Genomic DNA, 12,885 nt, shown 5'->3' with positions numbered 1-12,885 from the left:
TTTCCGGGCCGCCTGGTGGACGTCGGCGGCGCTGGGACGCTGTCCCACAGCTACCGGTATGAGGTCTGTCTCACTGGCGACTCTGGGACCCGCGATTTCAAATTCTTGAAACCGATTGTCCCCAGTAACCTGACTGAAGACACTTAACAAAATCGATTGCAAAATAACTGCAGAAATAACTAACATTTCTTAGGATCAGAAGGTAGTTTTGTATGGATATTTTCCTTTTATTAAAAAATTGAATTTACTTTTATGTTGTTACATGCTAATTCATATTTTCCTGTTTTCATCTGCTTGCTGTCTTATGGAATTATAATGCCTCTTTTTCTTTTAGAAATAGGAAAGCAAAATTAAATTATCTGTAGTTATTGCATTTCAAATTCTGTGTTTCAAAGCAGGAAAAACAGTTGCAAACCGCCAATTTTATGGTATTTTGTTGAGTATATACCCTCATAATGTGCTTTTCAATATCCCTAATGCAGTTTTGCTCATTGTTAGTGAAGTTTGTTTATCATTGTGTTTTAAGATATAGTAATTCACCATGCCTTTATGCCATACACTCAAATAAAATATTTAATTCATTCTTTGTGTTGACACTGAAATTAATATTTCACGTCATATTATTATATTTGACTAAAATAGTCCAACATATAGGCTAACACAGTAAATCACTTCTAAGGTAATTACTCTTTAGGGCTCCTTAGCATGATAACTGAAGAAAATTAAACCTAATCCCTTTGAACAACTGATTATGCTTTCCATGTTGCATGAAACATTATTTGGTAAGGTATGTAGTGGGATGATTATTTGGTGTGTAAATTTTGACTTGAAAACCACCTGAATGCCTTTTGCTACTTTTAAGAAAGTATACACATGCATGATCTCTTGCTGCCGTATTGTTTTGTTTTTTTGGTTTTTTGGTACCAGGGATCGAACTCAGGTCCTTGGGCTTGCAAGACAGGTGGTGGAACCACTGAGCTAAATCCCCGGCCCTTTTGCTGCCGTATTGTAAAAGTAGTGTTTCAATACAGTCTTAATACATATGGTAACTGATGAGGGGAAATATTTTCTTTGCTTTCTGTTTTGGTTCCCTCCTTCCTTCATATTACAAACTACCAGGATTTAGAATTATTTGTGGTCCGGGTGGGATAAAAACTTTTCATGGGCATCTGCATTCTTCCACCTACGTTGTAATTTTAAAAGATGTACAAGAATAGGAAGTTATAAAGGCAAGAGAACAATATTATTGTGAAAGTCTGCATTAGCTGCTACTAAACAAATCTGGAATCAACTAAAATGCCAAATCACATGACTATTTTAAGTGGAATAGAAAAATTAATTTACAAGTAACTAAATCTTTAGTCCTTATTAGAGAAATTAAGAAAGAACAAATATTCTCCTATTGGGTGATTTCTCATTCAGAGAGACAGAACTTTCTAAGAATTGAATACTCATGACTGGAAGAAAGCGAACTGGAGTTATCAAAGATTTTGCAAATGCCTAAATGAGAAAAAGAATTAAAAACTGACCTTCCTTAAATCACAGTTTGATTGTAGTTATGATTAATTTAAATGGTGCTGGGCCTTAAATCACATTTTGAGTGTCTTTATGATCATTTTGATACGTCTATTCAATTTTGGTTATTTTTTATGATATCAAAATTAAATAACATTTGCAACATCCCCAGGGCTTAAAAGATTTTCACATGGCTAGTCATTCACTAATTTTTTAAAACACACTTCTGAAAGTATGCACTCTCTTTTTCTATAAAAATTATTAACTCAGAAATAATTCCTTAATTAGTTAAAATCAAATTTTTAACACTGAAAAGCAAAGGGGTGAATTAATTTTAATTCTCCATGTGGTGTTAAGACATACTCAAATATCAGTCAAATTTCTATATTCAAATATCAGTTAAATTTAGTAAAATAACTCACTATAATTTCCATAAGTCTGTCTTTACCCTTAAATGGTGCTTCCTTGCAAATGTGAGATTTTTTTTTAAATGACACTACTTTACTCAGAGAGGATCTTTGCTTCATAGAATGTTAGATAATTTTTTTAAAAACCAGAAATCGGCTGGGGATTTAGCTCCATGGTTCCACTGCCTGCCTCGCAAGCACAAGGACCCAAGTTTGATCCCCAGTACCAAAAATAAATAAAATAAAACCAGAAATCTGCTGGTCATAATTCAAAGCTATTGTTATGTCAAATGCACATTTGGTTAACCAATACTTTGGTTGACACTGACTTAAATAATTAAACTCAATCGCTTCTCAGCCTTTTGGGTAAGATCAAGTGTAAAAATTAAACTCAATTCCTTTCATTCTTTTGATATTTAACATTGTTGATGAAAAGTATGATCTCAGTTTATTTCTGTCTCTTTATTGTCTTCCAGGTTATTTTCTCTCTGTCTTTCTTTCACTTTTGAGACAGGGTCTTGCTATGTACTTCAGGCTGGTCTTGAACTCAATATATATCCCAGGGTGGCCTTGAACTCATGGTGATCCTCTTGCCTCAGCCTCCCAAGTGCTGGGATTACAAGCATGCATCAATGCATCACCATGCCTGACTATTTTTCCTATTCTTGAGAGTTTGTTTGGAAGTTCTAGCAGGGTAGTGCAGCTACTCGTGTTATACCCTTGCCCTAAGAAATGAAACGGCCCTGCTTTACAGAGGTGCTTGTCCTCTTCAACCAAGTAGCTTCAGCAGGGATGCACATGGAGCAGTAAGAAAGGAAAGGGCCACCCACCTACCTTACCCAGTCAGATCAGCCAAATCAACCCTGGCATCAATAGGGTGACAGATGTCACAGCCAGATTGCTCTCACATCCATTTTTTTCTATTCTTGCTGCTCCAATATTTGCTAGTCCCCAGCCTAAGATTCACTTAATATACTGCATTTTATCTGTTTGAGTGATCATTTTCTTTTTAAATTTTTCTATATGGTAGATTTTCAAAAGAACTTATACTTATCTCATAATTACTATTTTCTTCTTTTTAAGCAAATCACTTTTTTTTTCCTTTTAAATTCTTTCCATGTCCTGAATCAATTTCTTCTGGTAGAGAAACAACTCTTCTATTTGATCAGTCTGCTTTTCATGGTATTAATCTTCCTCATATACTTCATGATTTTTTGAGAATTATCTTCTTTTGAAGTTTTCCTTCACACTAATACATACTGGTTTTGATAGTTTTGAGATAAGGAGAAAGGAGAACAGGTGTCTTAAGGTGTTTTGACTCTGACTTTTGCAAATCAAGCTGTAATTAAGAAGCTTTGTTAAAATTTGAAATACACAGGCAAAAGTGCTACATCAACCTCTAAAGATGTTTCTGAGCTGGGTGCAAGCTCCTTTGTATGGGCCTTATGGTTTAGATAAAACGTGTTCCCTAAAGCCTCGTGTGTTTGGAGGGATACTGGATCATTTCATATTCTGGGACTATATTCATCAGTGGATTCATCCATTGCTGAGTTCAGTAGTTAAATGTGCTTTTAAGAGATGGGGCCTGGTTGGAGGTGCTTCACTGGGGACATTACCTGGAAAAGTATATTCTAGTTCCTTGCTCCTGCCTCTCTTACTGCTACTTAGCTGCCTTGGTATTTAGAGCTTTCTTCTACCGTGTTTTCCCATGTTGCTTCTTCCTTGGTGCCAGCCAACTATAGACTAAAACCATGAGCCAAAATGAACCAATTTTCTTTTAAGTTATGGGTGTCAAATATTTCATTCCAGTGACAGAAAAGTGAATAAAATAAGGAATCACTCTGTATTTTCTCTGTGAGTCAAATATTTCAGGGAATGTCACCTTTTTCATCTTGGCTATCATGATGTCTGCTAAGGCTAAAGACATGGAAAATAATGGGAAAATGTTTTACTTTTCAATCTTTAGAGTAAACCTGTAGAAAATTAAACTGTAATGGAAGTAACTCATGAGAACTATGTGGGGAAAAATCATGGTGTTGATTCAGGTAATAAATACGTATGATAATGCTACTAGAATAACATAATCCCAGATTCCTCTTCTGAAATAGTGTTTGCTTTTTGTTTTCAGAAAATGGCATGGGACTCTAGTGATAATGCAAAATGATTTGTTCCTTCCAAGACAATCTCCTTTTCATGAAACGATCTGTCAAAATTACTATTCTGGCTACATAGTTCAGAGCTAAGTACCATTTCTGTCACCAATATGAAGCCATACATCCAAAATGCAGCACACTATTCTCTGACATTGTCGATAATTCCCTGACCCAAGCTTCGTGTACACTACTTTCTTAGTCCATAATAAAATCACACCTACTTTGTATATAGATACTTCCTAAAACAGAGAATACCTGAAGACTGAGGACTATAGGATGTGCTCAAGCACAGTAATATATGTGTACTTGGAGTCCCAGTAGGAGATAAAAGAGAGAAAAGAACAGAAAAAAAAATAGTTAAAGAAATCATGACTGAAAACTTTCCAAATGTGAAAAAACATATTAATCTGCATAACCAATGAGCCTAGTGGACTACAATTGGGAGAAAATTAAAGAGATTCATGCCTTGAAACATCATGATCAAACTGAAAGACAAAGGGAAAAAGAGAATGCTGAAAACATCAAAACAAAAGACTTATCACAACTGAAGTAACTCAGGGCCGGGGATTTAGTTCAGTGATTCCGCAGCCTGCTTTGCAAGTGCATGGTCCCGATTTTGATTCCCCCCCACCTCAAGTTCAATCCCCGGGGCCAAAAAGCAAAACCAACCAACCAAAACTGAAGTATCTCATCACATACCAGGGATCCTCAATAATATTAATAACTGGGCTCTTATTGAAACCAAGGGCCAGGTGTAGTGGCACATACCTGTAATCCCGGCACTTGGGAGGCTGAGGTAGGATTGCTGTGAATTCAAGGCCAGTGTGGGCTATAGAGTGAGTTTTGTCAAAGGTCAGCCCAAACTACATAGTGATATCCTATCTCAAAAAACTAAAAAACGAAACCAGAGAGGCCAGAAAGCAGTGGGATGACACACTCAATGTGCCAAAAGTCTATCAACCAATAATTCTGTATCCACTAAATTGAAAGAGAAATTAAGGCAGTACCATGTTAAAAAAAACTGATTGAATCCATTGTTAGCAAACCTGTCCTAAAAAAAATAATAAACATAGTCATTGGTGGTACTGACACCAATAACATTTTAATACTGCCATTTACAATAATGGATACTATAACCAAATAAAACATCATCATAAATAAAACTTGAATAACATTAAAAACCAACTATACCTAACAGAACACTTTACTCAACAATATCAGGATACACATTCTTTAGAAGGTCATATTCTTCATGATGGATTGTATATTAGGTCATTAAAGAAGTGTCAATAAATTTTACAGGATTGAAGTGATAAAAAATTCACCAATGTGAATGGCAATTAATCTAAATAACAATTTTCAAGGAAGAAATTTCAAGGGACATTATGAAATACTCTGAAATGAATAGGAAAAAACATACCAAAATGTACAGTATGTAATACTGAGGGGAAAATTTATAGGTGAGAGTGCCTATTTTTAACAAAAAGCTCTCAAAACAATAACTCTAGTTAAGAAAACAGAAAGGAGAATATACTAAACTCAAAGCAAACAAAAAGAATTTAAAAGACTAGAGTGAAGATAAAAGAAATAGATGGTAGAGAAATAATAGAGCAAATCAACTGAACCAAAAGTTAGTGCTTTGAAAAGATAAATTTAGCAAACTTTTAGATTCAGTTAAAAAATGGAGGTTATGACTTAATTTATCAGCTACTTTATAAAGAAAAAAGGGAATTATAAGGGAATACTATGAACATTTTTAGGCCAACAAATTTAAAAATCTAGATGAAATGGAATAAATTCCTTAAAAGTACAAATGGCCAAAACTGACTAAAGAAGAAATAGAAAATGTGATTAGAACAATAATAAGACAGTAATAAAAAAACTTCTACAGAGGAAGGTCCCCAGATGAGATAACTTCACTAATTAGTTTTACCAAACATTTAAAGAAGAATCAACTCAGTTTTTTACAAACTCATTCATAAAACAAAGGAGCAGGGACCACTTTTCAGTTCATTCCGTAAGGCCAGTACTACCCTAACAATAAGACAAATACAATACAAGAAAAGAAACATATACGACAATTTCTTTCATGAATGTAGAGGCAGAAATCCTCAACAAAATATTAGCAAACTGACTGCAGTAACATAGGAAAAGATTAGAAACCATAGCCAAGTAAGATTTATCCCAGGAATGTAATGTTGGTTTCAAAAAACAAAAATCAATCAACAGAATAAAGGATAAAACCACACAACAATCTCAGTAAATTTAGTAAAGCATTTTACAATCCAACACTATTTCATGATAAAAAGGAAACAAGTTAGGAATGATATGAAAAATTCTCAATATGATAAAAAGCAATTATAAAACTCCACAGTTAACTTCATACTTAACAGTGGATGACTAACTGCTTTTCCTTTCAGTCACACCAGGATATTTGCTCTCCATGTTTCTGCTTATAACCAAGGCAATTCAGAAAGAAAAAGGAATAAAATTATTTAGGTTATAAAATGAATAAATGAGCTATCTATATTAGCAGATGACATTTTTATATCTTGCACATACAAAATCCTGAGGAACCCACAAAATACTGAAATTAATAATTTTAACAAAGTTGCAGGATACAAGATCAGTTTACAAAAATCAATTGCATTTCTCTACACTAGTACTGAACAACAATGAAATTAAGTAAAAATTTCACTTATAATAATGAACAAAATGCTTAGAAATAAAATAAGATGGGGAACTTTACACTGAACACTAGAAAGCATTATTTAAATTAAAGATGACCTAATTAAATAGGAAGTGTTCATGGATAGAAGACTTAATATTATTTAAATACTTGTATTCTCAAATTGGTCTACAGATTTACTAAAATCCGTATCAAAATCTCATTTTGCTTTTTTGCATAAATTGGCAAACTACCTCTAAAATTCATATGAAAACACAAAGGATCCAGAATAACCAAAATAATTTGAAAAAGGATAGAGCTGAAGGAAACAAAATTTCTAATTATAAAAAGGTATTCTAAATAAGAAGATATATACTGAATATTTGAACATATGAATACTAGTTTTATTTACTATACTCATGAAGACATTATTAGTTGTCTTAGACTCTACCACAAATTTCTCAAATCAAACTCTAATGATTCAAATATCTCCTTCCTATATTTGAATTGTAGTGGGTATTATATTTTAAAATATCTATGTTAAACTTTGGAAGGTTAGTCAATATTAAAATTTTGGGCTGGGGATTTAGCTTAGTGATTCCTCTGCCTGCCTCACAAGCCAAGGTCCTGAGTTCAATACCCAGTACCCAAACAAAAAATTAAAATTTAGTTTCTTTCACCAGCTACCCTCAGCGCTGCTATTTTATTCAAATGGCCTTGGGATGAAGCTAAAGTATCCATCTGTCTACCTGTCTGTCTGTCTCTCTATCTAATAACACATTCCTAAAGATAATTCATTCTATAAGAATTTATAATAAATTCAACAAATGACTGATATTATTTATTATTGTTAGCTTACCATTTTGAAATAATATTACTAACAATATGATTTAAGGAACTAGTAACACTAAACTCTAATTCCTAGAGGACAGGGAAATGTCTCAGTGATAGAGTGCTCACATTCACTAAGCCTTTGATCCTGAGAGACACAAACACACACACTCAATTCCCTTTCTCTCAACAATTAATGTTTAACATCTCTCTCCTTTTGCTCTTCAAAGAAAAAAACCTGTTAAGTCATCATGCAATTAAAAAAATCTGTTAAAAAAATATAACAGTGGAGGGCAGTGGTGCATGACTGTAATGCCAGCTACTTAGGAAACTAAGACAGGAGGAAAACAAGTTGGAGACAAGCCTAGGAAATTTAGCATGACTTTGTCTCAAAATTTTAAAAATCTTATATGGGCTGAGGATATGTCTCAGTACTAGAGCACATGGCTAGCATATGCAAAGCCCAGAGAACAATCCCCAGTACCACAAGCAAACAAAAAAGATTACTATTTTGAACTTCAGGACTATTTTTATTCAGATTTCCATTAAACATTTGTATGCTTCCTTCAGTGACGTTTACAAGTCTTATCTATATATTACTAGGGAGATGTTAAAGCTGCTATTTAATCCACTGAATACTATTCCATCTCTCTTTGTATATTTTTTGGGGGAGTGCCAGGGATCAAACTCAGGACCCTACACTTATGAAAAAATATTTTAAACATCCTTTAGATCTAGCAATCAACTATGTAGTCAGAATCCCTCAGAATGAGTAATACAGCTTATTCATTGGAATGGAATATTTTAGGTGATTATTCTTTGCCATTTAACACTTTTGTGTAAATATTAAATAAAACTTTTTCACAGTAAATTTTGCAGCTTGGGGAATAATCTGTAACATAATATGCTAGGCCACCTTTCTAAACCATCCTCTTGGACTGTAACTTTAAACCCTTTATTGGAACCAAATAACATTTTAAAAGATCTATACAAGTTGGGCACAGTGGGACACAGCTGTAATCCCAGGTACTTGAGAGACAGAGGCAGGACTGCAAATTCAAGACCAGCCTGGGCAATTCAGCAACACCCTCTCTCAAAAGTGGTGGTGGGGCCTAGTTTTAAGAAGGGGAGGGGAGGGAAGAGAGAGGTTGGGGAGGAGAAAAGAAGGAACAATGGAAAGCATCTATATAGATCTTTTTCTTCAATATTTACAGCCACAGGAACTTCACTGTATGTGTCATCCTTATTTTTTTCACCTAATTAATGATCTCAGCCAAAATGCTAAATAATAACATAACATGAATATAAATATATTTCTTTCTTTCTATCTATCTATCTATCTATCTATCTATCTGCCAAGGCTGAAACTTGGGTCTATGGTGATTATCTAAAAAGCCTTTCACTTTTTCAATCCCACACACGTGGAATATACATGAATGCGCTCTCGGACCACACTATAAGAGCTCAAGTCCTGGCTCTGCCATTGCTCGTGGCATATGAGTATGGGCACATGATTTAGACTGTCTGCCCCTCAATTCCTTTATAAAATGTGGCTAAAAAGGCATCAACCTCATAGAGGTGTTTGGGAGCTAGAATAAGTTAATATATATAAATGTTTATAATAACATCTGCCACAAAATGGGTATAATGTTAGTATTATTTGGATTTCATTCACTTTTGTATTGTAAAATTAACTGGATAAAGCTGATTCTCTTTATTCTTTTCTTGATGATTTATAAAAACAAGAAAAAATACAGTTTGAATTTTGTTCTGAACCATTTAGCTATGGTCTAACTAGAATCTAGCTGCTATATTGGGAACAATTTTCTTTCTTTTGCCAAGATTTGTTATCTATATACATAGATAGATATATAACAATATATATAGTACTTTCATTTAATACTGATTTATATTATATCTCCTCTGATTTAGCTTAAATGTGAATGAAAATTCTAAGATGGTATTAGCACTGTCTTTTTATATCCCTACAAGAGTTAATACAAATATAATCAAAATGAATTTAACTGAATACTAGTTAGCTCATATTTTCATTGCTTTGGATTCTGTATTCCACTTCAGACATGTTCGTGGCTGAATTATGATCTGACAATTGCCTGCTTGTATGGTGTAGAAACACAATTATTTCATTTGCTTAACTTGTTTAGTTGGCTTATATTTATTGAATGAATACTATAATGCATGCTTTTAAAATTAACATTCATAATTTATTACATCTGTTATTATTGATTGTCCTTTAAAAAGAATTCACTTAATATTAATTATACATTATAATTAAATTAATTAGGTAATTAAATAAAATATTTAAGTGGAAGAAATAGTATATATGGCAAGACAAATGGTACTCCATTCAATGTAGCAATTTTAACCAGTGAACTGATTAACTTGTCTTTGTGCTAACCGGTGCCATCTTACTGTATTACAGTAATACAATAGCTATACACTGTGAACTTTTATGTACAAGTTTTTCTCCTTCACATGATATAGACAATCTCTTATGAACCATTTATTTGCTTTCCACTGGTTATATTACGCAAAGTAGTAATGGAGTTGTTTGAATTTCCATTGCTAAATGTGTCTCTTGGTCTGTGCTATTTTATTTATTTATTTATTTTTGGTACTGGGAATCGAACTCAGGTCCTTGCACTTGTGAGGCAGGTGGCAGAACCACTGAGCTAAATCCCCGGCCCCTGTGCTATTTTAAATTAGTGCTTTTTACCCCCTCCAAATCAGCTTGTCAAGGAATATGACAGCTGCAATATAAAGGGTGACTGTGTTAACAGGCAAACTCATTACAAAATATACTTTATAGTTAACTAAATAAGTGCAGCTTAAAGCTGTAACTTAATAAAATTCTGACTTTCACTTGCTTGATTTTGTCTTTATAGTATCACAATAATAACCAAGTAGAATAATCTTGTCCTCCTTGAGCTTAAATTTCCTTATCTGTAAAACTTCCCTTCTCTCCAGTTCTGAGTCTGTTCTTCTAATACTATTTGCCTTACCTCTAGAATTAATGTGGTTTTAAACTGTAGATGACTCAAAACAAACCAAGATACCTGTTTATTTAACTGTTACTTGAAATAGTGTAGAAACATAGAACTTACCCTTTAAAAAACACTCCTTCTTTAGAATCATGTAATACAGATCATCTTAAACTTTTGCATCATCAAGTTCTCGGAAATACACAGATATAACTATTATGATTTCAATTAACATTTTACAAGGGTTAATCTACCCTAGTTTATGCAAAGTGGAAGATTGGAGTTCTTTGTAGTTCCAGTGAGAAATGTGTAGGAAGACTAAGATAACCTTTGCTTTGTACTTACCACTATTTTAGATAAATGCTCCATAATGGAATAACCTTAGAGATTATGCAATTTAAAAGAATGACAAAATTTGTAAAACTTCTATTCAGTTTTAAAAATACCTTTAATTTGAAAACTTAAGGAGCTTTGATTTGAAAATATTTATTTCTCAATCAAGACACAGGGTGGCGCTGCAGGCTAAGATTGTAAACCCAAAAAAGAGTACCAAGAAGTTCCCGTATTCCTTTGTGTTGGGAGCCATAATAAAAACGCACAAGAAGCGTTGCAAGCCATTCAGGATTATCAACGGGTGTGGAAAGAGATATACTAAACGAATTTGACAATAAAAGCAATATTGTGGCGATTCCTATCAGCAAGAAACTAGAATTAAATGTTGCAAGCTTTTTTTTTTTTTGCAATCGCTGGAGGAACTGGATAGAAACACCCTGACTTGAGAATGGAGAAGCTAGGCGGAATTCATCCAAGCAGGCAAGTACGGGCTTTTATTTTCATGATATTTTTATCTCGGGTTTCCTTGGAGCCTATTCGTTATTCTGTGCCCGAGGAAACTGAGGGAGGCGCCTTTGTAGCTCATCTGACCAAGGACCTGGGCCTGGAAAGAGGGGAACTGGCTGACCGGTCAGCCCAGGTAGTGTTTGACGATGATAAGCAGCATTTGTTGCTGGATCCTCAGACCGGAGATTTGCTGTTAAGGGAGACACTAGACCGAGAAGAGTTATGTGGACCTGTTGAACCCTGTGTGCTGCATTTCCAAGTGTTCCTCGAAATGCCAGTGCAATTTTTTCAAGGGGAATTATGGATCCAGGACATTAATGACCATTCTCCGATATTCCCTGATAGGGAAATGCTCGTGAAAATACTTGAAAACAGCCAGCCAGGGACTGTATTTCCCCTGAAATTAGCTGAGGATTTGGATGTGGGCAGCAATGGGCTTCAAAACTACACAATCAGCCCTAATTCTCATTTTCACGTTCTCACTCGAAATCATAGTGAGGGCAAGAAATTCCCAGACTTGGTGCAGGACAAGCCGCTGGATCGGGAGGAACAGGCTGAGTACAGTTTAACCCTCACGGCTCTGGACGGTGGGTCTCCACCGCGGTCTGGCACCGTCATGGTTCAAATCCTCATCATGGATGTCAATGACAATGCCCCCGAGTTTGTGCACACCCCATATGAGGTGCAGGTCCTGGAGAACTGCCCCTTAGATTTCCCTATCCTCAGCGTCTCAGCTAGAGACATGGATGCTGGGAATTTCGGGAGTGTTGCCTATGGCTTGTTCCAACCATCAGATGAAATTAAACGAACTTTCTCAATAAATGAATTCACCGGAGAAATCCGACTGAAAAAGAAACTGGATTTTGAAAAAATTAAGTCTTACCACGTGGAAATTGAAGCCACGGATGGAGGAGGCCTTTCTGGGAAAGGCACAATAGTCATGGAGGTGGTGGATGTGAATGACAACGCCCCTGAACTCACAGTAACCTCACTCACGAGCCCCATCCCAGAAAACGCTCCTGAGACTGTAGTCTCCATCTTCAGAATTCGAGATAGAGATTCTGGAGACAATGCAAAGATGATCTGCTCTATTCCAGACAATCTTCCATTCATTCTAAAGCAGACTTTCAAGAACTTTTACACCCTGTTAACTGAAAGTCCGCTGGACCGAGAGAGCAGATCTGAGTACAACATCACCATCACGGTCACCGACTTGGGCACACCCAGGCTGAGAACCCAGCACAACCTAACCGTGCAGGTCTCCGACGTCAACGACAACGCCCCGACCTTCACCCAGGCCTCCTACACCCTGCTGGTCCCCGAGAACAACAGCCCCGCCCTGCACATCGGCACCGTCAGCGCCACGGACAGAGACTCGGGCGCCAACGCCCAGCTCACCTACTCGCTGCTGCCGCCCCGAGACCCGCAGCCCGGCCTCGCCTCGCTCGTGTCCGTCAACGCCGACACCG

General features: G+C 35.6%; 1 protein-coding gene across 1 annotated transcript in view; it reads left to right on the top strand.

Annotated features, from left to right (window-relative positions):
• LOC109117723 (protocadherin beta-3) overlaps positions 1–12,885 on the top strand; it is a 37,830-nt gene that overhangs the window by 2,831 nt on the left and 22,114 nt on the right. The window contains exon 2 of the mRNA XM_033765570.1: positions 12,840–12,882. Within this exon, the coding sequence (XP_033621461.1) occupies positions 12,840–12,882 (43 nt within the window). The remainder of the gene's footprint in view (positions 1–12,839; positions 12,883–12,885) is intronic.

The sequence above is a fragment of the Fukomys damarensis genome, unplaced genomic scaffold (genome assembly GCF_012274545.1).
Source record: "Fukomys damarensis isolate Sample0158 unplaced genomic scaffold, DMR_v1.0_HiC HiC_scaffold_3, whole genome shotgun sequence".
NCBI classification, from domain to species: domain Eukaryota; kingdom Metazoa; phylum Chordata; class Mammalia; order Rodentia; family Bathyergidae; genus Fukomys; species Fukomys damarensis.
Note: the sequence above shows the minus strand (reverse complement) of the source record. Positions and strands in the feature narration are given on the sequence as shown.